Genomic DNA, 25,456 nt, shown 5'->3' on the forward strand with positions numbered 1-25,456 from the left:
ACGGCAGAAGTAGCAATTACCCTGGGCTAGTTCAACAGGTGTTTTTTTTTTCTTCTTCTTTGGTGGGTGCTTGGAAGGTGGTGTACATTTTTACAGTGAGATGGAGCTTTGGTCAGCAGTCTGACGGGGAATTGACATTGTGGCAGCGTCCTGGCTTAGATATCAGTCATGCGTGGGGGACTGCTGAGTAGCATAACGACAGCCTGCAATCATGTGGACATGCAACTACATGTATGCCTGCACCCCTTTTGAACAGCACCTGGTACCGGGAGGTGACTTGCTGTCATTCATTTCTGTAGAGGGCTAGTTTGGTTGGTGCATGTGAGCACGCATGCGACGCCAATGCCTTGTTTGATTGCACATTATCTGTCTCTCCGCGAGTATTGTCTGGCTGTGTTATTGACATCACAGCTGTCTGTCTTGGCAGGATTATTGACAGTAATGATGAGTAGAAACTGATTTTTGTACCTGCCAGTTGAAATTATCAGGGTTCTGCAAGTGAAGGGTGCAGCTTTGTTTGACAGTGTTTACTCATATCAAAAGATTTGTGTTCCTGCTGTGTCATCTCTCATGGTGGCTGCATTTTGATCTTCTAGCTGTTTGCATCATGACGCATGTTTTTTCCAGAAACACTCATCGGATGATTTCAGTGACGCTGTGATTTTGCCATACTTGTCAGCATTTTGTGTTGCATCACTTAATGTTCATCTCCTGCATGTATAGGAGTCGTTAAAAAAACTGTCCAGTGAGCGAGCCAAGGAATGCAAGACTTCATGATACAGTGTCAATCATTGGCATTCTTCTTGCTTCAATTCAGACTGAAGTAATTTGACACTGATTTGAAACTGGTCTCTGACAAGGACATAGAGGCTTTTGACCAGTTTCTGCACACCGAATGTCAGCAGGACAGCAAGTCAGAAAAATGAGGTTGAGAACTGAGATCCGAAGCAACCCTGATCGCGACCGTGGGAAGGATTGTGTGGAGATCCGATCCTTCCAAACGTCATCACTTGGTGCATTGTTTACTTTGGTGACAGAATCACGTTACCAGAAGTGATGATCAATTTTGTAGTGGTTTCCTACTGGAGGAGCTAATAGTCATCGTAGTTTAGCATTGGGATGTGATGTCTTACAAAGCACAAGGATGATGTATGTGCTACAGTGTGCACTTCAAACCCTCTGTGCTTGTTACCATAGTTCAAAGGTAAAAATGGACAAAGTGGACAATGTTCCACCTCAGTAACCAACTTGAAATCACTGGTGACATTTGTTTACTGACACAAGGCAATTCAGTAGGTTTAATTCTACATGATGACTTCGTAAATGGTCCACGACTACTTAAATGGTCCATCTTTTTTGTTTTGGTTCTGCAGGATGAGAAGCTTGATCTGAGCTCGAGTGAGTTAGACGTCACCGCCATCTTGCCACCAGACAATGCCCCCACGCTCCCAACCCAAGCCGAGATTGATGCTGTCCCACGCAGAAAGAAAAAAGAGGATGGCCTGAGTCAGAACCGTAAGAAGCACTGTCGTTTACTTTTTTTTTTTGGAATAAAAAAAGTAGACAGAAATTATTCATATTGTTTCTGCATAGCTTTTATCTTTCACTGATTCACAGGGCTTCATACTTCGTTTGGACAAGCAAAGTGTGATGTGTTGGTGCTTTGCCCAATAGACAGTTAAAAAGAACTGTCAGCTTTTGGCTCAAATCATGAAAAATTGTCTTTTACATCATGCCAAAAAGGAGTAAAATAATATCTTCTTCCTTTGTTATCTGGAAAGAACCATTAATGGAAGGTGCTTGTTGGCATTCTATGCTCCTTGAACTTCTCACCACTGTACGCTGCTGTACATTCATTTGCAATTTTGCAGGTCAGGGTGATGAAAAAGCAAGGAGTGACACTTTTATTTGTAAATCCTTGATGAAACCCTGTACCTATGGCTTCATTCTGGTGTGTCACTCTTGATACGCCTGCAGGAAAATGCTGCATCATGGGAACAGAAAATGTTGTCCTTTCTTCCATCTTGAAATAACCACATGGTGCAAGTGTGCTTTCATTTATCTGCGGGTCATATTCCTGCCGTTCTCATCCTCAGGATTGTATTCACATAGCCTCTGTCCCTTTCTCTCTGAAGGGCACTGGTGACTAGTTTGCACTTTGAGCTCTCATTCAGCAGGGCCTCAAAGTTTGGTTTACTGTAGCATAAATCTTTAGTAACCATAAGCATGATATGGCAGTGCTTGCCGTGGGTTGTTAAAGGTTGCATGCACATAGAGATTTCCATTGTTTTTCTCTAGAGTAAGCATGCCTTTTGCTTTGCTTACTTCTTACAGTCTTTATGAAATACACAGAGCCTCCATTGGCATAAAATCATGTGTGCCATGAAATTGGGCCCAGATTTTGTTTGATTGTACTCTGAGTGGATTTGACGTGATCATGATGGTACCGGTAGGGGTTTGCAAAAGAAATATTGTAGTGTGAAGGAATGAGCAGTTGCCCATGGGTAGCTAGAATGGAAGAAAGCGAATTTCATTTGTAAAGAAAGAATATTGCTTGATGTCAAGTAGACTTGAGACATGATCTTACTTCATTGTTAATGTACTTGTAAGAGACAGGCAGTACTTTCCAAGATTCTCAAATTGTATTGGTTGCTATGCATATCATAATGCTTTACATGTTATCTTTTTTTCTTAATTTTCAATCATGTGTATGTAGAGCTGCCTTGGTTATCTGTGCATGCATGGATGTATAAATGTAAAGCCTTTTTTTTGAGTCAATAACAACAATATGAGTATGAAAAGGACAGTCTCAATTTCTGGACCTCAATTTGACATCATACATGTATTCATAGGAATGTCCATTCTTACTTATCCGCTAGACTGGTGCCTTTTTAACTGACAAGGCTCTTGTAATCTTTACGCAGGTTTGATCTTCCATCTGATAGTTTTTTTTATTCATTTCTTTTTACCTTTTTAGGTCCTCGGCAAGCCAACTCTATGTTTGTCACCCCAAGGTAAAAATCTAATTTGGTTTTTGGTCCTTTCACCTTTAACCCTTGATCACCACAGGTGCAGAGCACCTTGTTACAAAAGTTTTCCTCTGAAAAATCCTGAGTTAACATGAATAATGTACATGTAATTACACAGTATCTTTCCAACTCATCGTAGCCAAACATATATTTTGTTAGTTGGAGTTCTGAATCTAAAACAAGATATACTTTCATATCATGATTTTTGTCCAGAATTTCTGATGTGTATCCCTGTATATGCATTGTCTCCTGAGAAGCTCATCTCAGAAAGATTTCTTTTGATTGTTTTGTTTTTTCACTGAAGTGGAAAATCACTTGTCCTGCAAGTTCGTTTATTCTGGAACTCTTTGAATACTTGTTTCACTTTGTAATGGTGGCTATGTTTTCCATCTCATAAGTAAACAACTAACAATAACGCTATTAATGACTGTCCCTTGAGTCGTTGAGATTTGAAGTTAGTTCTGTAAATCATGTATAGCTGATTTGCCAGTACTCATGTCATTTGATCTGCCACATGCATGCAAACTTTGTGGCAAGAAGCTTGATGAAAAGTTTGCTTTCTGAAGAAAATACTTAATTCGGTCTAAACCTTCAGACTTGCGTCCTGTTTCACAGTATTTCTGCCCTACTACTTAAGTGCAAACTGTACTTAAATTTTTTTTGATTGCATGGAAAAAAATAGGAGGTTTTCATGTTGGGGTATTGTTATTTGCCTAGAATAAATTTCTTTATATGTCTGGGTGTGAATATTGTCAGATCTTCAAGGACACCTGTAAAATTGGAACAGTGACTAAATGTAATGCAAAACGCTTGGTGTGATGAATATTTTAAAAAATGAAAATCAGTATATTTTTGAAAGAATAAAATGCACCAGGAGCTGTTAAAAATCTGCCAAGCTAAGGATTTCTGTTTTGCACTTTGCCATTTTTCTCTGTATCTTTCATGCTTACGAAATAATGACTTATAGATTATTTCTTTGCGGCCAACAGTAATGGATTTTCTATTGAGTTTTTTGTTTTATATTACATATTCATGATGCAGTTCCACCTCCATATTAAAACAAAACACAAAGTTCAAATCTTGGGTGTTGTAGCTTTCTTGATCATATTAGAATGCCAGTACATTCTGCGGGATACAAGATGATGATGTACATGTCGTGGGTTGATAATTGGTGCTTTACGCTACGCATAACTTATGGAATGTTTTGTGATCAACAGGAGACGTTAATAGTATGTAGTGCAGTCATCAAGGCTTATAATAACAACCCAAACAACATATATTAAGCACATCTCATTTAATACAAATAGATTGCCAGCCTGATTGACTCACTGTGCAAGGTGTAGAAAATTATCTGAGTGCAGAGTTAGTTTAGAAATAGCAACTTCCTTTTGTATGAGGGGAGAAGTTATGGTTTCCTTACCCTTGGAATAGTCTTGACTAAAAACAAAAAGAGCCCATTACCCTTGGATTTTCAGGACGGAGGATTACGAGGGGGAGCCGGTAGGCGAGGAATTACCCCTCACGCCGGAAGAGCCTGAACTGCCCAATTCACCCCAAAGTGCACCGCCGATAGTCATGCTGTAAGACACACCAGCCGAAAATTGTACCTTTCTCTGTCGCCTGCTGTGCTTTTTTGATCGTTGCTAACCAGACAGTTGCTTCTGCTTCCCAGCACTGCCCCCTTTTCTCCCCTTCTTAAGCCCCTCCTCGTCCGTAGTTCCAGAAGATTTGATGTCCGGGTTACAGGCAGTTCATCTGATGGCTCCTTTAGCCTATGTTGTGTTGTTGGTGTGGAACCCCAGAAACATCTCAGCCCTTGTGTGTCCAGTTATCGTGCACTTGTGTCAATTCATGTTTCATCTGAACTGTTGACTTTGTCATCTTTTTTCTTTGCAAGTTATAATCAAAGCGTTTCTTTGTTATAAAAAAATGGACAAAATTGGTAGAAAGTAGTTTCAGTAAACAGATGCATTTTGAAGCTGAACAGAGAATTTTTCATCAACGTGATTTAGTCTCAGTTTAGCCTCTTTAAATATCTATAACACAAAATCAAAAATTTCAATATCTATAGCAAAACATTTTGTTAAATGAAGAAATTCACATTCTGCTTGACAGTTAATCCAAGTATGAAAGTTACTTTGCCAAGGTACCTTCCTGTTAGACTACACACAGTTTTATTTTACACAATATTCACTGTGTCCCAACACAGAAAACAACAAGCAATCTCTTGAAAATTAAGTGTGGGTATGGCTGTAAAGTTGTTGGATCCTTTTGCATACTTCCTTAAGTAAGTTAAAAAAAACTCAGGAAATGTTTGCTACGGACAGGAGGAAAATCTAAATGAGAGAAATGTCCAGCATTTGTATCTGCTACATACTTTCTTGACACATTGCTGGTGCACCTTCAATCAGATAAGCCACTATGCTACTATTCTCCCTTCAGGTGAAGGAATTGCAATTTCCCTTTTTCTGGCATTTTTTAACTCTCCTTCCTGGCAACTTTAGCAAACCCTTGTAGACTAAAATGTGCCCTGAGCAGAAAACCTACTTGAATGCGCAAATACCCGAGTGGCAAGTCGAAATGAAGTTCTCTGACAAGTCTGGTTGAAAACAGGCCTTTACATTTCAAAATTTTGAGGCAACTAACATATGCAAGATATTTTCTGGAGTACTCATTTCTTAAATGCACGCAGCCATGTTACTACTTTCAGAAAGATAAGTACAATTTACAGAGAGTTGTGTGCCCGTTAGTGTGCAGTAGTTAGCTTGTAGTTTGCCGTGTATGTATACCCTAGGTGAAAGTTGTTGGTGTTGTCTGCTTGAAATTAGTTTTATATGTGTAGAACCCTTGTCCGGCATAATTATAAAACATGAAAAGTAGTGTAGCATTACAGATGGGCTTTCACATTTTACTGGCTGATAGGACTTAAACCAGACTGTTAAGCTTAAGTATGTTAGGGCAGCATTGTTTTGCAGATGGATATTTGAGTTATTGAAGAAAGTATAATATCACAGTGTGGTATTGTGGGGCCAGTGATTTTCTCTGTCAGATATGCCCATTTCCCAAGGAGGGACACCCTGTTTGCCTATTTGGCTGGTAGTTATGCTGTAGATGGGCACTGAGAATAGCAAATTTCCTATCGAGCAGACTAACAGAAAGAGATGCACATTAGCTCTCTGAAGTGGATTGATGTCTTGCTTTGAGATACATGTTTGGGGCTTCTTTTTGTAAATCATCCTTTTCATTTGCTTCAAAAGCTGATGTATTTTCCAAGGGTGAATTCTGTGATTTGCGTTCTTTCCCCAGTGAATTTGAAACTCATCGGCCCTGACAGTAGAGTAATTTGCCAGTGTTTAATACCATGACTGTGAAAGAATGAGCTCTGCATGTTACTGTACTACTCTAGCATAGTTTGTCTCCCAACTCTGTTACTAAAATCCACCCTTCCATAACATTTCTAATTCACCCTATACGTAATAATGTGTTGATCTCTCCGGTTAGAGGCTGTGGATTATGTGCAGGAACAAACCACAATACTAGGTAGCCATTTGCATGAGTACTACTATGGCAGACACTGCGTTCATTCAATTGGTTATGCATGTACTGCATGGAGTATACCGGTACACTAGGAATTCTCTCTGAATGTGTGTAATTTGCAGCATTTTCATACGGGCAGCAGGCACACGGTAGCAGTGGCAATTGAAGTTTGAAGGAACTCTTTCCTCCTTGCCCAAATGGAGGCTATATCTTGCTTTCTAATTTCTTGTCAAAAAATACTTCCAAATTTCAAACGAGTTAGTAATTAAGGCCCTTTGCATGTATGTATTTTCTGTCAAATGCCAAATCATATTCCAGTTTTATCCCCTTGATTTTTGGGGTCTAGAATTGCACTCTAGCTTTACTCAGCCAGTAAAAACTCCGTTTTAGAGACACATGTTCCAAAATGTCTATCACAGCCGGTTAGTCCCAATCCCCAATCTCTCTCTATCTCTCTCTCTCTCTCTGAGAATGTTCTTGCTTGTTTAACTCAGCTGAGCCTACATGTAGCAGCTACAAAATTCTCCATGGGAAGGCACAGCCAATGACTAATGATACCGCTCAAACCCCTGTGAAAACCATCCCCAAAACCATGAAATGAAAACGTTGCCCATTAACAGCAATTTTCCCTTGTAATCCACAGATTTCTGAGTTTGGGTAAAAGGCATAAGTTCATGGTCACCATTTTGTCTTAGTGCAGGAAAACTTTGCACCTACATGTAGATGTTCTTACTGCAAAAGAAAAAACCAAAATCCTAACCAAGAAAAAGCAAACTGAATATTTAATGTTAAAATTAATATGATTTATCTCTGAGGATGTTACCGTTGATTAGTGAAGAATTCCACCTTTGCATATTTTAAAGCCATTTTTCTGTGATTCCAAAATAGCCTATTGTGGTGACCATTGACAGACAAATCATTCTCCCAAAAAACACGGAAGTCTTTTTAAAGCCCAAAATATGAAAGACAGAAATGTGAACCAAAAACCTGTTTCAAGAGTAAACCCTCTCTTGCTTTTTAGTCTTGCAACATATTTATAATATTGGTCTTGTCTTCATTTCCTCTTCTGAAGGTGTCAGTTGTTGTGGTTAATTAATCTTCTCCACTTGCACACCGTTTCTTTTCTCTTTTCTCCTGTTCTCTTATTATTTCATGGATCATCATCTACGTGTCCCCCCTTCACACCTTCCCCCCACCCCTTTTCTCTCATGCTCTCAGCACTCTAACCTCTCCGAAGTCTCGCCATCCAATCCAATCCGTGGTGGAGACAGACAGCGAGTAAGTTTGTGATTCAGTTTCTCCACTGATGCCCATCATCCCCCACTTCATCCCGTGCCCACTTGGCCTTATTTCCAGCCACTAAGAACACTCTGCGCCATCTCAGAGCCACTAAAATTGCTCACTGTTGGTTTCTTTTCTTTTCTTTCAATTTGGTAGTTACAAAAGCAGCTATGTTGTAAACAAAGGCCTCTCAAAACGAGTCATCTACAAGTATCTGGAGTCATAAAGTTGTACCTCTTGTCATGAATTTCCACCTGACCTCACAAAAGCAGTCATGCTGTGTAGTTTATTAAATGAGTTGCATAACATTTAACAAGTAAAGATCTTTCCATTGAAAGCATTTTTGTACACTGGACTAACATCACTATGAATTACTCTTCCATGTAACAGTCACACTGCGTCACAAACAAAATATATCCACTGCAAATCCTTATAATAAGAGCATTGTTTCATCCCATAGCAGTAGTCACTTTCACACCAAGGAAAGTCATTAAACTGGTTTATTTTTTGGTAATGGACGACTTGTGTCTCTGTACTGAATGACGAGGGTTTTTTTGAGTACATGGGTACTTGGTTTTTGGCGGAAATTCACTGATATCAAGATGTTGTTGCTGAATGGCTTTAGTAATCAAAACTTTCACTAACCGCTTGCTAATAAATTTCAATGTATATCCATCAGCCTTTTGGTAATCAGACATTGACCCTTGGCTTTGAAAAGGCAAACTTAAAAGCAAATACACATTTGCAACAATTTCGAATTCCTCATTTGGAATATTGTTGTTTGTTGGTCTTGCTGTTGAAACTTACCAAGAAGAAGGTAAGTAAAAATTGCATAATGATCAAGCAAGCCATTGTCTTTGCTAATTGTTGGAAGTTTGGTGCAAGCTGTATTTTTCCCTTAAGTAACATTCCCCTTGTCAAATTTAAAAAGCAAATGCATATCATGGAAAGAGACCCTTCCCGTTGCAACCAAAATAGAAAAAAATTACAAAAATAACAATGTTTAAATGTTGTTTGACCTTCTAGCCTTTGAACACCCTGAACCTTTTCTTGTTCTTGTTTTAGTTCAGTGTTTGTCATTGTCTCTCATTGGTACTGAAACATTCACATTTCTGTCACTGTGGAGAACACCTCATCCCTCATGTCATTGCTCTATCACTTGGTAGGCATTTGAATTCTATGAAGACTCTCAAAATGTCCTGGGAGCGCTGTAAGACTTTTGAGGTGACCAGGGTGTTGTGGCTAGAGGCATGACAAGATAGGTCGAAGTGATCAAGGACCAGATCATTTCCTTGTATTGCTCTGCAAGATGCTACACATGCTGAACTGTATTTTCTCTTATTTTCTGCAGCTCGGACAACAGTCGTGATTCCGACGTGGACGATGCACAGCGGCAGCAGCTGACCGCCGCTAAGCAAAGGAAGGCTCGACTGTCACTGACGGAGTTCCTGAGTGACCCCAGGAACTTTCAGGACGATCAGGTGCAGAAGGTTGAACAGCAACAGCTGCAGCAACAACAGCAGCAACTACAGCAGGAGCAGTTGCCTCAAAGTAGTAAGTGTGATCACAAGCCTTGTGCTGGCTTATAGGAGCATCAGAATAAGTAAGCACCCACGTTGGTTGAGCACAGACCTGTGCCTGATGGTAAAAATGGGTAACTAGCTGGAAAATTCATATTCATAAATATCTGGGACAGATTTTCTATTCCTATTTGTCAAAACGTGTCATGTGACTGTATATTAAGATTTGATAATGCCCACTGAAAAGTGTTAATGCCCGCTGTGCAAATCATGTGCTGGCACATGGATACGAGACAGTTTAATAGGGTCTGATCAGTCAGGAGTCCGTGTACATGCGATGCATAATGCGCGCCAGCGCCAACTTTATTGAAGGGGATTCTATTGGACAACTTTCTGAAGGAATATTCCATAATATGGACGGGAGTGTTTGGGAAAGTGAAAGTAATGTTTTGAATAAAATTGTAGGAAATCCACCATATGTTGACTTCTTTTGATTCTGTGAACAAAAATTCATTTATGAATGGGAATAATTATGCTCTAGGCCAGTTTTAAACAAACGTTTAAGACTAGTCGCATCCATAAAAGTATATTGTGTTAGTGACTTTCTCGTGATCGGTGCGTTTTTCAGTTTGGCTGGTGTACAGAATCATTTCTTCTCAACTCAACTTTGGTTCAGCTCAGAATACATTTTTTTGTGCACACTGGTAATAATAACTTGCAAAATTACATTTGCCAATCTTTGCCAATCTAAACTACAATGAGTTTGAAAATGGCACGGTTGTTTCATTTTGTGAAGTTTGGCTAACTTGGCGGAAGCATCGTCCTGATATGTAGCCCTTGATAATTTCACCAATTATGGCCAGGAGAGTGATCACAAATTGGCCAGTTTTTGTTTTTAAGAAAAGTGTAATATGGCACTCAGTGAATCCTAAAGAGGTGTTTTGGAAAGATAGAACAGAATCTAAAAAGAAAAGGAACTCAACATTCCTGAAGAATTACAGATTTCTACATCCAGTTTTCATTTTAAATTTGCACAGTTTTCTACATTCATAGTAAGTTCCCCTGTGGAGCCTGTAGTTGAAGTAGTATCAAGCTAAATGCTCAGATTTTATCCAGTGTTTGAGTTCACAATTGAGTTTTTTTCCTTCTTCTTATTCCAGGAGTGTCTGCTTTAGCAAGCAGTGAGATGGAGTCAAGTAAGATGATTAGAAGGTTCAGCTTCCTAAAGAAAACCAAAAATAAGGTAAAAAATGTCTCAATAATTTCAGGTGTTACTGAGAGGGGAACCAAGTTTTCCTCACATTAGTTGGATTTGCACCCCATACTCTTTGGAAATTGTTTCTTTTGTTCCCTCAGTCACCTTTTTGTCATCCAGAATGAATATTCATCGTAACTTCTGATCGGTCTAAACAAATTCCTCTTGAAAATGGCACATCTTTCAATCCCCAAGTTATGTCATTCTTTTTAAGTACATGTATTCTGTTTCATCACCGGTCATAGAGCCTTTTCTTGAATAGCTTTTGTCAGTATGCAGCGTAGCGCCCTCTATTGGTCCAATGCTGAGTCTTTTGGGGAGTGCCTATACCAGGAGAAACCTTGAGATGGCATGGGAGTAGGAGTCTTTTGCTGCCTCCTAGATTGGCTATTCAGCCAGGGTTTTTTCTTGGCCAGAAGATTAACCATTGTATGCCAATTCATAATGTTTCTCTCTCCTTTTTTACCTGTGTGTGATACAGAAAGAGGACAAAGACAAGAGAGAGAAAGACAAAGAGAAGAGAAAACACCAGTTTGTGGGCGTTTCCTTCTCTAACTCCACTAAGTGTGATTACTGTGAAAAGTCCCTGGCCAACAGAGACTCACTGCAGTGCTCAGGTTGGAAAGAATACCAAATATATCTCCTGCTTCTCCTAATATCTTACTGGGCTGGGTCTTGTCATTCATATCCTGTTTAAGCATTTGAGGATACGGAAACAAAGTTTACTGGATACGTCAGCAACAGTGTCTATCTAGTAACTTTACTTGACAATCCTCCAGGTGTAAAAATATAATTCAAATATTGTAGTGATTTAAATTCCTGCCACATTATTGAATTCACGCCAGTTTGTTTGCCAGTATAGCAATTTAACAATGACCATATGTCCCTGAGAAGTAGTCGCTGTGCTGACCACGGAATTCTTCTTCTTTTTTCCAGTCTGTTTTGTAAATGTCCACAACAATTCTTGCAAGGATCATGTGCAAGGTTGTGCAAAGCTCACTAAACACCACAAACAGGTAAACGAGATCTTCACTGTGTCTTCACTGAAAGTGTAAGCGAGCAACAATCATTTTGAAAGCTCCACCAGCTCAAAGTTGATGCCTGGAATGTAACTTGGACATTATTGAAAGGGAAACTTCCAAGATGTAACACCTGACAGATGTATAAAAATTTGTGGGATTCACACTACAGTGAACCCCCAAGCATTTGCTTCATAATGGCCCTTTTCAACAAAATATCTCCCATCCTTTGATATGTCAGGACTTCCTCTGGATAACGACATGTTCTCCCTTTTTTTCTGGTAGGTCTCTAAGTCTGTGAGCAGTTTGTCTCGGGATCGTCTCTCCACCATCATTCCAAGCAGACCAGGCAGTACTCGTGAGTCTGGTGGTATGCACAATTAACTCTACTAACCTTACTAAATTTCATAACTTGTGTGTTCAGAGGGAGGGGGGATAAACCGACCATATCCAGCCATCAAAGTGTCCCTTAGTTATTGAAGGAACATTCAGCAGTTGTCCCTTTTCAGCAAGAAAGTGCTTGTACTATTTTTCTCCATTTTAAGCTGTATTTGAGAACAATGGCAAAGTTTGTCACAAGGACGGTATGCGTTTATATTTAGGCAATAGCTCTCTACATTTCCCCGCTTACTTCCCATAATATTGCTACCATCTGGAACATTTGAGGCAACATGTCATTCAGCAATAACCACATCACCGCAGGCACTTACATAATGCTTGGTAGAGACATGTTTACTTGTCATAGGATTGCAGTGATCCTTTTGTCTGAAGTGGCACCCCAACCTTTTGGAATTGCTCGTAAGACCTCAGTTCACCCGACAATGGCAGTGGACCGTGGTATTTCATTAGAGAAAAACAAAACAACTTCTCAAATCTCAAAATCTGAAAATGAACCATTGTGCTTTGGGATCCTCCGAATCAGTTTGGTATTCATCTTACACTTTACGGCGGAAATATTACTGCAGAAGAGAGTGGTCATAACCACAAATGTCAGCATCCATGGAACTATATAACTGAGCAACCTCCCAATTACTACCTGTGGACTGTCTTCCATTCTGTTTGCATCTGATGTCACACTCTGTGTGGAGGATTTTGGTAGAGCTTGCAGATTATCAAACATTCATACCAAGAAAGATGGGACAAACGATTGAAAAATCTATAAGAAACAGCAGAAATTTGCAGTGACATTATAACTATTAATCTGAGTGACTAACTGAGGTTTTCAGACAATTCACTGTCATCGTTCATGGAATACTCAATCACTGGTGACATTAATGCATGCAGTCTCACAGTAAAATCATCGTTAAAACTTTTAACCCCTTAACGCCAGTAGACAGCGACAGCCACGGCTTTGTGTGAGGATTAGTGCATACCACACATACATTCCACTCATCATGCAACTGCGGTTTCAATGTGGGCCTGCTGATGGACAGAGCTTTGCGTACAGGGCATACCACAGCCCAGCAGTCACGATCAAAAGAATCCCTGCGTTAAGGGGTTAAGGAAATGTTGTGTCATCCACTGTTTAAAGCATTTCCTTTTAAAAATCCCCACCAATTCTCTTACAAGGTTAAATAGGGATTGATTACAGTTGAACTTTTTGTGCATAGATATTGACAGGTATCAGAATCAGTTATTATTTTATCAGTATTATTTGTCTTTTGTTACAGTGGCTCATACACAGTCCCTGAGGGAACCCACAAAAATGAGACCAGCATCTTCGGGACATTATCCCCACAAACTCCAACAGGTATGAAGGGAGGGCATTGGGTTTGCTTGTAGGGTTTGCATCATCAGGGCATTATCCCCACAAACTCCAACAGGTATGAAGGGAGGGCATTGGGTTTGCTTGTAGGGTTTGCATCATCAGGGCATTATCCCCACAAACTCCAACAGGTATGAAGGGAGGGCATTGGGTTTGCTTGTAGGGTTTGCATCATCAGGGCATTATCCCCACAAACTCCAACAGGTATGAAGGGAGGGCATTGGGTTTGCTTGTAGGGTTTGCATCATCAGGGCATTATCCCCACAAACTCCAACAGGTATGAAGGGAGGGCATTGGGTTTGCTTGTAGGGTTTGCATCATCAGGGCATTATCCCCACAAACTCCAACAGGTATGAAGGGAGGGCATTGGGTTTGCTTGTAGGGTTTGCATCATCAGGGCATTATCCCCACAAACTCCAACAGGTATGAAGGGAGGGCATTGGGTTTGATTGTATATTTTACATCAGGGCATTATACTGACAAATTCCGACAGGTACATGTGTGAAGAAAGGACTTTGGTTCACCCCTCAGTTTACTCTCGATACAGCATCCAAAGAAGAATATCTTGTAATAAACTCTAACTTAGTGAACACCTGCTTACAAGGCAGATGCCTGAACAGCTGATGGTGAATAAGTTGCTCATATGTTGGAGTACTGTAGGGTCTTTCTTGCACTGTATATTCAGCGGTTGCTTTTTCCTTCATTGTTCTTGTTACATTAGATCAGAGGTGGTTTTCCTTTTTAAAATCCTCAAACAGGTACCGATAGACAAATAAGGAAAACATTTCTCCTAGGTGGAAAAAGACAAATGGAAATAAAGGCCTGAAAAATTACTGTGTCAGTACGCAGACATGGATCAATCATGCAGACAGGCAACCCTTGCAAGCTCAGTAGTTTGGCTGTTAAAATTTGAAAACAGGAGTTTTCAGGTCCAACCCCGTCCAAGGAAGCCCTTTTGGGTCTTTTTTTCTTCTGTGTTTTTATTCTTGTCTGTGACAAAATGTGTGGCTGACAAGACAATGAGGAAAAGAAAGAATCTGCATATGCAAATTTTCATCCTTCTGATGGTTAGCTAGCGCAGAAAAGTTGACACTTTAGTATACGTTACATAGTTATTGAGTACCCTCCATATGGTACAGACTTACTATTGAACGTCTGTCTTTATTTATTTGGCAGTTACCATTCCAGGGGAGTCTAACTGACCTAAGGCTGCATGGTATACCATCATCAGTTGGCGGGTAAGGCTCTGGAAATTTAGCACCTTTTACTTAAGTCCCTTTCCCACAGAATGAAGTTCCAAACTGATTAACAACTAATGAACCGGATGGAATTTAATACTAACGCTGTGTACTAAAGAAATAAGCTTTTGCTAATTTGGCATGGAAAATTACTAATGTGAAATTTAAGGGACTCCAAATAAAAACAAAGCAAAGATGTGCAAGTGGGCTGTATTTGAAATCTTCTTATGGAGCTAAATCAATCTAGTTAATTTAGCGCTTCCACCTGTCAGTCTGTACACACATGATCCCACCTTGCCTACCTTGGATTCACCCCCTCACCCCCTGATCAGCCAGCCCTTCAACTAAGCTCGCCTAGCCTATGCTCTAGGCTCACCCTGCACCATCACAGGCTGCCCAAGTCCCATCCCGCGCTTACCCAGCCCCTTGACATTGCGCCTGGTTTTGACACACCTCTTTGTTGTGTACAAGCTTGTTTATAAAATGCCTGCAACCTGATGCTACCCATGTTCAAAGCTCATCAGATTCCACTCATAACATTTCATGAGCCATCCTTCTCCGTTTATCGTAATAGCATCATTTATATAGCCAGTTTTGCTTCATACAAGTAGCATTCTGCTTTTTCCACCGCAGTTCCATAATGGACACAGGTGTAATGCATTGGCAATTTGTTGATTAATTTCCATAATGTGTGTGCATGTGGGAGAAATGATTTATTATGCAGAATCCACATTTGTGTGCAGTTTCCAGTTTTCATATGGTGTCACTAGCGACATCCAACTGAACAATGTCATGTCTTAATTCCCATGGAATTGGCTTTTTTCATAAGCTAATTGCTGTCGCGGGCTTTTTGCTTTTATAAAGTCAAATTTTTAGTTTTGAACATACGAAGACGGTGATGTGGTCGAATACGTTTGTATGTGTCTGTACATACATGTACGTCTGGCCACATCCTTAAAAGTGAAGTTTGGGATCAAGTAGTGGGTTCTTGAGGAGTTGTCGGGGTGCTTCACAAGTTCCCGTGTGGGGCAGCTTTGCATTCAGCAATTACAAGACGATACATGATAACGGTATGTCTGCTATGGACCACCCACAGTTCATTCAGTAACAATCGCTATGTGTGACACTAGCAGATAATGTCAAGTACATGTACAGTGCGCTCCACATCACTGCATTGAGTACAGAATCTGGCCAGTATTTCATCCTGACGGCTTATGCCACTACTCTGAAATCTGTGTCTATACTCTTTTTATTGTCTTGTTTGCATCCCATTATTGCAAACAAAAAAGACTAAAAACAAAATATAGGATTCTTCTGTTTATTTGGATACTTGGACATTTCTCAGACTTTTTATGATTGGATATAGTGAGGCAGTGCTGCGCTGGAAGAGGCCCTGGAAGGTGTGGACAAAGGGAACATTGCACGAAAATAGCAAGCATTAGGGAAACAAATCTCAACTTCCTCCACGGATATTTCATTGACTCCAGCAAATATGAACATGAAACTTTTATCTTAAATTTGTCATTGTGATTTAGAATTTTCATAACTCCCCCTATGTGCAATGTTAAGTGCTTTGCAGTGCAAAATGTATTTTAACAAGATTGAAGTGTGGTGAAATCAAGGCGTTAGTGAGAAAGTTCAGTATTCTGACAACACATGCCCAAAATGAAGTGTGTCAAGTGTCATTTGACAGCATCAGTCTGACAAATCCGCCCATGAACTGAAATAGGTTTGAACCGGCATGACATCAGGTGCTTTGTTCTCAAGTGACCCTGCATTTTGGGAATACTGAACTGACTCATTCCGGTGTTAGCTTTTGTGAAGTCACAAAATCTTGTGATGGCAAGCAGTGATGTGATGATGTGGGTAGTTGCAGTGAGTTTTGTGTGTTCTTACAGTTCGCCCTCCTGCATTTCTTGACTGAATCCCATTTGTGAGTGCACATCTGCTGCTAGGCAGAACAGACTCATAAAATGTTGCTCAATGTTAATCTCGTATGGACAGTTGAAAAGTTCACACTCTCAAGGCCGTTTCCAACTTACCATGAAATCAGACATTAATGGGATTTTATGGCATCAGATCAATTCCTGCCATGACTTTGCAAAAGATGGACTCATTTCAACTCAAGAAAAAATTGCTATGGATGGTATTTGCTTCACATTCGCCTGAAGTTTGAACTGGCCCTAAGATGTGAAAATAACAGTAGTTATACATTGTGCATATCACTGTTTGGATAGGAGGTCAGTAGACAATGTGTGCCTGACAGAACGTGACGGACTCAAATGGGATCCGTTCATGTTGCTGCTGTTCATATTCTCATTTGCACATCCATTTTCACATGTTCATATGTAATTTGAGTCGTAATTTTAGTAGGCATTCAATCATAACCGTTGACACAAAGCCCAGTGCAATGGGAGGGGGGTTTTTCTGTAACATATTCTTGTTTGCTAATCCTGTCAAACTTAACCGTGTTATCATGTGACCACACTCATTTGCCCTGTGCACACCTGGACACCAGTACGGACACTGGACGTTGGCATTGGCATCGTGTGGCTGTAAAGTTAGGGGTCAAGTAAGTGACTGCAGCCCCCTACCTGCTAAGCATTCTTTTGAGCTTCAAAGAAGGCTGAGATTGGGACTTGAAATACAACCACGATAGTACAGACAAAAGTCATTGTACAAAATCAGTATTGCCTCTCAGCTCAGCTGTCACAAAATTTATTTGACAAGAATTACATGTAAGTGGTTTTTCTGTCTAAAGTAATCTTTCAAGCAATCAATTAATCCTTCTGAAGCTTGATGTCTACAAGCCCTTGCAGTTAAACAAGCATAAAAGCATGTAGTATGCCTGTCCACCGTGTATACACTCTTGCCCTCTGGTGATTGAAGTCCTCTCAGGCTCTTGCAAAGTAGTTCCGTATCACTATCAGTCAGTCTTTGCACAGATCTCTAAACACCTACAATCCAAACAAACATTTTGGGAAGTCTTCTCACCTGGATCCTCCAGTGAAAGATCCCAAATGGTTGTTGAGCGCAAGACACACCCGTACTCAGAAACAAAGCCATTATTTGGGACATTGGCAAAGACTGTTAAGGCTGTTAAATGCTTTAATAGTTGGCATTTATATGCATCATCTATGTACCGGAGCCAGTTGCTCCTAGATGTCCAAAAGCCTTTCAGACTAATACAAGTGTTTAAGAACTGACTGGGTTGGGAGACTTTCTTGCTTTACCTGAGAAATCACACATTCGTTCCTCTTCTCAGCCTTCTGTCACGTATTTTGTTGCAAACCTTGGGTGTATTCGAAGTAAAAGTTTCAGTTTTACCCCAGGAAAAAGGGAAATCCTTGTGCAGTTATTGGCATAATATATTATTCAAGCCTGATGGTATTTCAGAGCACCAAGTTTAGATGTGTGGGGTACATGTTGGCAAGGAGAACTATTGCCTGCCTTTTGTTAGAATTCTACAAAAGTTGTAGTTTCACTGTAATTTTAAAATTATCGGGGGAAAGGGAAATTGCACAATTCAGTTAGTCCTCTTCAAACATTTTTTTTTAATTGCATGTTGATGATCAAGACATTAGTAAAAGAATGCATTCGTTATTTGCATGAGAAGTTTCACGCACCTCTCTCCTTAAATGTATAAATTTGATCCCACGTGCACAACATCCAATTTCGATTCCATTTGCAAGTAGAATGCATCTGTGCATGGTGCTTTTTCCGACCGATTTTAGCTTTTCTTCTTTTTTTTTATGGAATATTTTTAGCCTGGAGAAGTAGTCAGTTTCAGTAATTGTATTGCATTAAGTTTTTTGAGTTGAGAATTTATTACGGAAAAGACAGAATGTATGCAAACAGGTCATTTGTCTTAAACTGTAGGCATTGTGTGAACTTGTTTCAAAGCTTAAGTTGCACAAGATTTTCTGAGTTAAATATTTTTTGAATGAACTCTTAAGTGCCTCTAGTCAATGAAGATTTTCAACTAAGGCTGGCTTATTTCTTCATAACAAAAGACAGCATTCTTTGCTGTATTTGCAGAATAAGCTGCATTGTTGTAATCAAGCAATAGATACCGCTTTTTTCATATGCTAAATTCCATCTTACCTCTTAGGATTGTATTCATAAAATTTCATGTGTGTTCAATTCATACTTGTTCATTCTAGATTTGTTTTTCTTCAAAAAAAATTGGAGTTATTCAATATTAAGGTAGTCAAAATACTAATGTCTAGATTTCTCTTTTACAACTTTTAAAACGGCTAATAGAATTCATGGTGAACTTTGCTGCCAGTGATATTTGTTATGACAGGAGCCTTTGTTTTCATTGCATATTCTTTTCATTACTTTATGCCCTATTGTTTTGAGCCGATTAACGTTTTGAAGCCAGTCTAACTTTTAACAGTGTAATAACCACAATTTGACATCCTACAAATCAGAAAAAGCGTAGATGATGTTTTGATGATGCATGAGATTTGTATCTGAGGTGTAGTGTTCAGATTTGTTTGCCAGCCATCCCTTGCATCTGAATGTTAGCAGGAAATAAGTGTTTGACGATGGACAACTTGAGATGCAAGTGCATGTACAGTGTACCTGGGCGCCATGCACAAATTGTACAGTTTGGCTATGATGCCTGTACTTTGCGTGGGTCTGTCAGTAACTTGAGAGAGAATTTCCCATTACAGGACAATTGAGGAAAGTGAAGAAATTGAGGAATCCACAGATAGCACGTCTAAGCCCAGTAGGTAAGGAAAGAGCCAATCACTGGAGGCCGAGATTTGCATGGATTCGTGAGATACGGTAGTCGAGTGAACACACATTGATATTTGGAGGGGTCTTATCAGGCTTTCCATAAAAGAGAAACTAGAAAGTAGTTAAAGACTAATAGTCAAGACCAGTGCGGTGCTTTAGCAGTATCTGATGTAGATGCATCAAAGGTTGAATAGCTGTGTTATTTTAATGGCTGATAGCTGTTGGATAATTTTTTTCGTTCGATTAGTAAATTTTGTAGTGTAATATGATAAAGTCTCCAGCAGTGATGTGAGACATAGATATCCACATGTTAGTGGATGCATTCAATGTATGGAGACAAGTTTACAGAAGTGAATTCAGTTGATACATGTGACTGTTAGTGGATGATTTCTAGTCTTGTCAAGTTGACTAAGTGCATTGTTTTGGGTCCACTCTAGAGAGCAGGTACCCTCTTGGTTGTCCTCTAATTTGTATCTGCTCCAGGAAACATACATATACATGTAGTAGTGAATTTTGGATGTTTTTTTTTTCTCACAGATCAGTTGAAGTTATTTAAAGGCAAATGGATCTGCCCTACGTGTATGTGTGGATCATTAATGTCTGACACTCCTGATGGTCCTCTAATGGTAGCATCACGTGTGGATCCACGTGATGCTGATGTGTATCAGAAGTAACTGCTGTTGATTCAACTCGCAGTGCTTGATATTAACCTACATGTAAATGTGTGGAGTGAATTAATCTATAATCACTCAACAGGTGTTGATGCTAACTTTATAGAAATAACATGTTTGGTATAGATATGCAATAACCCCCCCAATGCATTAGCGTATTGTTTTTGTAGAGATTTGAGAGCAATCTTTATCATGACATTATTTGAATTTTGTCCACACTTCATATGTATGTATTATATGATTCAGTGGCATAACAGAAGACTACTTTTGGTAAACTTTCAAGGTAGACAAGTCAGAAGCGAAATTTGGCTTCCTTAAATGTCATCGAGCTATTGAAAAAATCAATCTGCTGAGTTGGTTGAAAGTCAGCATTTCAGCATTTTTCTCCCTTTGTAAATCTTGTTGCTTGGAACTTGTCTGAAGCATGTTAACTCAGCATTGTGAAATGAGATATGGTATATTCATTGTACTTAAAACAAAATTTGGATTGGACCATCGTGCCCATGTTGAACTACAGTTGCTAGTTCATAACAATCCCGTATTCATCAAATCCCATGCAATTCCATGAGTTTAATTGCAAAAATTATCACAATGGTAAAGGATACTGAATGGAGTTACGATGGAACTCCTGTGTTTGGTTTACCCTGTAGCCTCAGCAACAACAACATCTCTATGTCCATGGAGTCGTTAGATGAAGTCTCAGCTGTAACTCTGGAATTTGATGAGGATGAGGATCTGGTCTCGAGAGGAACGGAGCCAGAATCTTGGAGTGTTACAGCAGAGAAGAAGGTACGTCAAGCAAACGAACAATGCTCCACAGAGACCAGAAGTAAATTTGCAACTCACTTGTTTGGTCATTATTAACCACTTCGTGCCGGGGCATTTTGCAATGTTGAGGATGCTGGGCCGGCATGACTATCATTTTTTTCCGTTTTCAAAATCCTTCAACAATTCATCATTCCATTTAACAGTCGTTTATAGCCACACAGAGTAATCTTCAGGCACTACTCTAAGTTGACAGGTGACCTTCATGGACGCCCGAATTTTTCAGCCAGGCCTGCAGCCTTGTAAACAGAGCCCAGATAGTGCGGTGTTATACAACTGTCTTTTGTTCACGAACCTGGCTCAGTGCACTGCTGACCTCTTTTCAATAGGGGCCAGATTAGCATGCAGCGGTGCTGTGTGGCTCATCGCTGCGGTGGTGGAGAGCTTTTGTCCCCGGTGGTAATCCGCTTGCTCTAAATACCCCAAACCCTGGTATACGGTTTCAAAATAACGCTGGATTATCACCACTTTTGAGAGTGAAAAATGCCGGTCATGCCCAGCAGCCTGGTCTTTTGTTCGGAGTACGGTCTTTTGTCACAGGGCCCTGTTTCCTTTGTCCGAGTTCGGAGACCCCGGCCACACATATAAACCATACGGCTCCGATTTCGGAGTCCCCGGCTGGTAGTGGTTAATAACAAAGAAGGACTGAAACTTGACGCACATCCTACAACAGAAGGTTTGTGGCCTTTCGTCATTAATCCTGCTCAGCAAACCTATCAGGAACCCTGCAGACCATCTTAGGTGTAAATTACATGGACTAGTTCTTGAGAGAGACCAATTTTCCTTTTTTCCAATATTTTCCTTTCCATATTTATTTTGATCATTTACTATTGGTATATTATTCATAGGTTTTGAAAAAGATGAGTCACAAAGAAATCAAACGACAGGATGTGATATTTGGTAAGTTCTTTTCTTCTGGCCATTTATTTGCTCATTTTGGGTATAGTTCTACTTTTATGCAGTGGTTTTATGCTCTCACACAAACATGTTTCCTGTGCTGTAATTTTAAGCCTAATCAACATGTTTGTTTGATTTGTTAATGTGCAGAATTCATTAAAACTGAAAAGCACCATATGAGAACACTGAAGATCATGCAAAAGGTAAGTATGATTGGAGTATCATATGCAACCCTAACCACACACAAACCTTGGATGTGTATGGCTATAATGGATACCCAACTATCTGATATCTGACCCCAGAATGGTTGGAATTACAGTTTCCTGTTGAACACTCTTAGATTTATAAAAAATGAATTGTTTGCACCCCCCCAAAAGGTTTGAGCGCTGTTGCTGGAATGTGTGTGATCCATATTGAGGTGGATAGTGTTTTGTTTTCTTTTTGAAATGTTGGGAATGACAATTTTTCTGCTGATGCCTGACTGATGTGAGTCACTGTTATGAGAAATCTTAAGGTTTTCTCCTCCTCGACAGATTTTCAGCTTTGGGATGCAGAATGAGCTGAAGATGGACCAGACCATCATCAACAAAGTCTTCCCCTCCCTGGAAGAGCTGGTGCAGATTGCTGTCCAGTTCAACGAGGCCTTGCAGGCCAAACAGAGGACCGGTCAACCGGTAGAAACGATAGGTGATGTCTTGGTCAATCAGGTAGGCTCTCAAAAATGGACATCTCAAATCTGTCATGGATTACAGAGGCAGAATCCTTGAAGATAGAGTCTCAGTGCACATAGTCAAAAGAAGCTGAGCCTGTGTCCATGTGCAGTCCACTTTACTTCAGTACCGTATTAGTTCTTCATGATATTCCGTTTGTGTAAATGTGCCTTGAGATTTGGGTCATTCCACAAAGTTCGGGCGCAGTTTGTGACGGCGTCCCTTGTTACATCAGTGAAAATAAACATCTTTTTTCCCTGCACGTTGATTCTGAATTGACATTGTTCTAAATCTTGCTAGGTTCTTGTAGTGGCGTGCTTCATCTTTGCAGAACAATAATGACTTAATCTGTTGTAATGTGAAAATAAAGGGCAATAAAGGTTACCGATGTAACAAGGGACGCCGTCACAAACTGTGCCCGAACTTCATGGAATGACCCATTTACAAGTGCCAAACAAATTTTAGTAAAGGTCTCTTTAATGTCATCTTCATGCCCCTGTACTCAGGCCAAGTCCTCACATGTGAAGAGGCTGTAGTTTCTTCAGTTTTCCTCTGCCTGTTTACAGTAAAGCACTCAGTACATATATCGTGCACTTCCATTGTGGAGGCCCATGTGTGCAAGCGATTGCCCTGAAGAAATACGTTTGTCTGACCTTGTGCTTGGCTTTTCATCTGCATATCTTTATAGTCTTTATAGTCTTTCTGGTAATGACACCAAGGATTCCCCAAAAGTGCCCTCGGCACTGAACTCGTAAGCCTGAAGAAACCTGTATCTAGGAGACAGTGAGAAGCAGATACAGTTTTAGAGGTGGAAGGAAAACCCCAGAAGAATATTTTGGGTAAAACCCATGAAATTGGGTAGGGACTGAAAACCCAATCCTCATGTCTGCCGAGCCTAGAATCAAACCTGGACCGCAGAGGTAGAAGGCAAGGAAAGAAGCACTACGACAACCTGACACCCGTATATCTTAATTCATGAGTGGTATTTCTCCAGATATTTCAATATTAAACACCATTTACAAATGTTATTTGTCTTGATGGTATTTTACAGAATTTGTACAGTTAACAAATATGAAACATACTGTGTGAATGGCCCAAATCATTGAGTATGAAATGAGTATGTGGAGGAAGAGTCCCTGAAAATGTCTTGATTTTTATGGACAGGTAGTAATCACTGCATTCACTGCACTAGTACTACTGGCTGTTCACTACCGCAGCTCAGTGTCTGCCAGTTTTTACAAAGATTGACATTTCCTATCCCTCTTGTCTTCATGGAAAAGTTTCCTCTTCACATAAGCTGCAACACTATTCTTACCCTTTTCTTTTCATCTGGTTGAATTTTCTGGCCAGTTTGACAAAGAGAACGGGAAGCGAATGATGGAAGCCTATGCCTTCCTGTGCAGTCGGCAGATTGAGGCTGTAGCACTCTATAAGGAGTTGTATAAGACAGACAGGAAGTTCCAGGCATTTATTAAGGTAAGTCAACATCCACACATCCATAATGGCAATTTGAAGTGCCTTTTGGTGTGCCTGACAAATTTTTGTCAGTAAATTTTAGCCAGATTTTTTGGCACTTGTGTTCTGCATTTTTGGTTGGACATAGCTGAGTCCTTTCATTTTTGTGTAAGTTACGAGTATTTTAATACAATTTACTTTGATGAAAATGTACTGATCTGTGGTTTAAACATCATCTTTTGTCTTTCGGATGAATTTTTCCTGCCAGGAATGCTCTTAATGAAGTTGTGAACAATTTGTTGCATCCCTGTTGATTGTTTCCAACTTCAAAATAACTTGTTCCAAGCAACCAGGATAACATCAAGGAAACTTGATACCAAAATTACATCTCAGCTGATAAAAACTTCTGAATTTGTTTAATTTCATCATAGGAGCCAATTTCATTGAGTGTACAGAAACGTTCTGATTAGCAACATCAGGTTCACCTGTCATTATGTCAAGTGATGAACACTACTTATGACAGGTTTTAACTGAGTTCTACTCAGCAGGAAAAATTTCTTGCAATATTTCTTTTAAGTAGGTGCATCAATGTTGGATCTTAATCAGTAACAATGAATTGAAATTTGAACTCTCAATAACTGTTTGGTTTGTCTGACTCATATATTGTTTCCCCAGAAATGTAGTACCAATGCCCTTTGCAGACGGTGGTCCATTCCAGAGTGCATACTGAGTGTTACTAACAGACTCACCAAGTACCATCTACTTATAGGAGCCATTATCAAACCTTCCAAAGGTAAGGAATTCTGATTGGAGATAGATTTCTGTCAGGGACTAAAAACCAAAGATTAACTCTGAAGCAGGACTCATAATGTACTTAGAGGCTTGACTTGCTGGACATTGAATTTAACCACTTGCTGCTGGTTGCATGTCGTAAAACCGGGAGATTTTCAAAATTTTCCATTTCAAAACTCTTCAAAAAATCCCAAGTACTGTACATTTACTGGACGTTTACACCCACACAAATGACTGTCTGGTGGCTACTCTTATCTAACAGACAACATCTATTGATGCCCGAGTACTTCAGCTAGGCCTGCAGCCTGGTAAAAAGAGCCCCGATTGTGCCGTGTTACATAAGCTACTTTTGTTCCGAAACAGGCACAGTGCGCGGGCGTCTTTTCAATAGGAGCCAGATAAGCGTGCGACGGCATTGTATTACTCATCACAAAAGTGGTATAATCTTTCAAAACAGTGACGGATTTCCTCTGCTATTGACAACTGAAAAAATGTTTGCAATTCCCAGAAGTTCAGTCATTTGTTTGGAGTACGGTCTTTTGTTATAAGGCCCAGCTCTTTGGTCTGCTTTCGGGCTCCCTGGCTTCGTGTATAAAGCCTACATGTATGTGTCCAAAACCGGTCACCCCCACAGGAAGTGGTTAATGTCAATTCATCATTTTGGTAGTAGGATGAGTGATCAGGTTTATTCAGGATCAGCAACAAGAAGTTTCTTT

At 39.9% G+C, this 25,456-nt stretch overlaps 1 protein-coding gene across 13 annotated transcripts in view; it reads left to right on the plus strand.

Annotated features, from left to right (window-relative positions):
- The window catches only part of LOC110977278 (rho guanine nucleotide exchange factor 28-like), a 132,995-nt gene that overhangs the window by 89,450 nt on the left and 18,089 nt on the right, over positions 1-25,456 (plus strand). For 7 of the 13 annotated variants that reach the window (XM_087137040.1, XM_087137042.1, XM_087137043.1 and 4 more), the window contains 19 exons: positions 1,374-1,515; positions 2,978-3,014; positions 4,505-4,609; positions 7,785-7,844; positions 9,199-9,401; positions 10,528-10,610; positions 11,104-11,239; positions 11,559-11,638; positions 11,927-12,011; positions 13,312-13,391; positions 14,583-14,644; positions 17,163-17,216; positions 19,324-19,383; positions 20,712-20,850; positions 21,735-21,786; positions 21,934-21,986; positions 22,317-22,490; positions 23,844-23,969; positions 24,624-24,741. In XM_087137040.1, coding sequence (XP_086993166.1) covers positions 1,374-1,515; positions 2,978-3,014; positions 4,505-4,609; positions 7,785-7,844; positions 9,199-9,401; positions 10,528-10,610; positions 11,104-11,239; positions 11,559-11,638; positions 11,927-12,011; positions 13,312-13,391; positions 14,583-14,644; positions 17,163-17,216; positions 19,324-19,383; positions 20,712-20,850; positions 21,735-21,786; positions 21,934-21,986; positions 22,317-22,490; positions 23,844-23,969; positions 24,624-24,741 — 1,849 coding nt within the window. The remainder of the gene's footprint in view (positions 1-1,373; positions 1,516-2,977; positions 3,015-4,504; positions 4,610-7,784; positions 7,845-9,198; positions 9,402-10,527; positions 10,611-11,103; positions 11,240-11,558; positions 11,639-11,926; positions 12,012-13,311; positions 13,392-14,582; positions 14,645-17,162; positions 17,217-19,323; positions 19,384-20,711; positions 20,851-21,734; positions 21,787-21,933; positions 21,987-22,316; positions 22,491-23,843; positions 23,970-24,623; positions 24,742-25,456) is intronic. The other 6 variants (XM_087137041.1, XM_087137044.1, XM_087137045.1 and 3 more) reach the window with 6 other exon arrangements.

The sequence above is a fragment of the Acanthaster planci genome, linkage group LG05, assembly GCF_054643075.1.
Source record: "Acanthaster planci isolate LZ-2023a linkage group LG05, COTS_SCS, whole genome shotgun sequence".
Classification (NCBI taxonomy): Eukaryota; Metazoa; Echinodermata; class Asteroidea; order Valvatida; family Acanthasteridae; genus Acanthaster; species Acanthaster planci.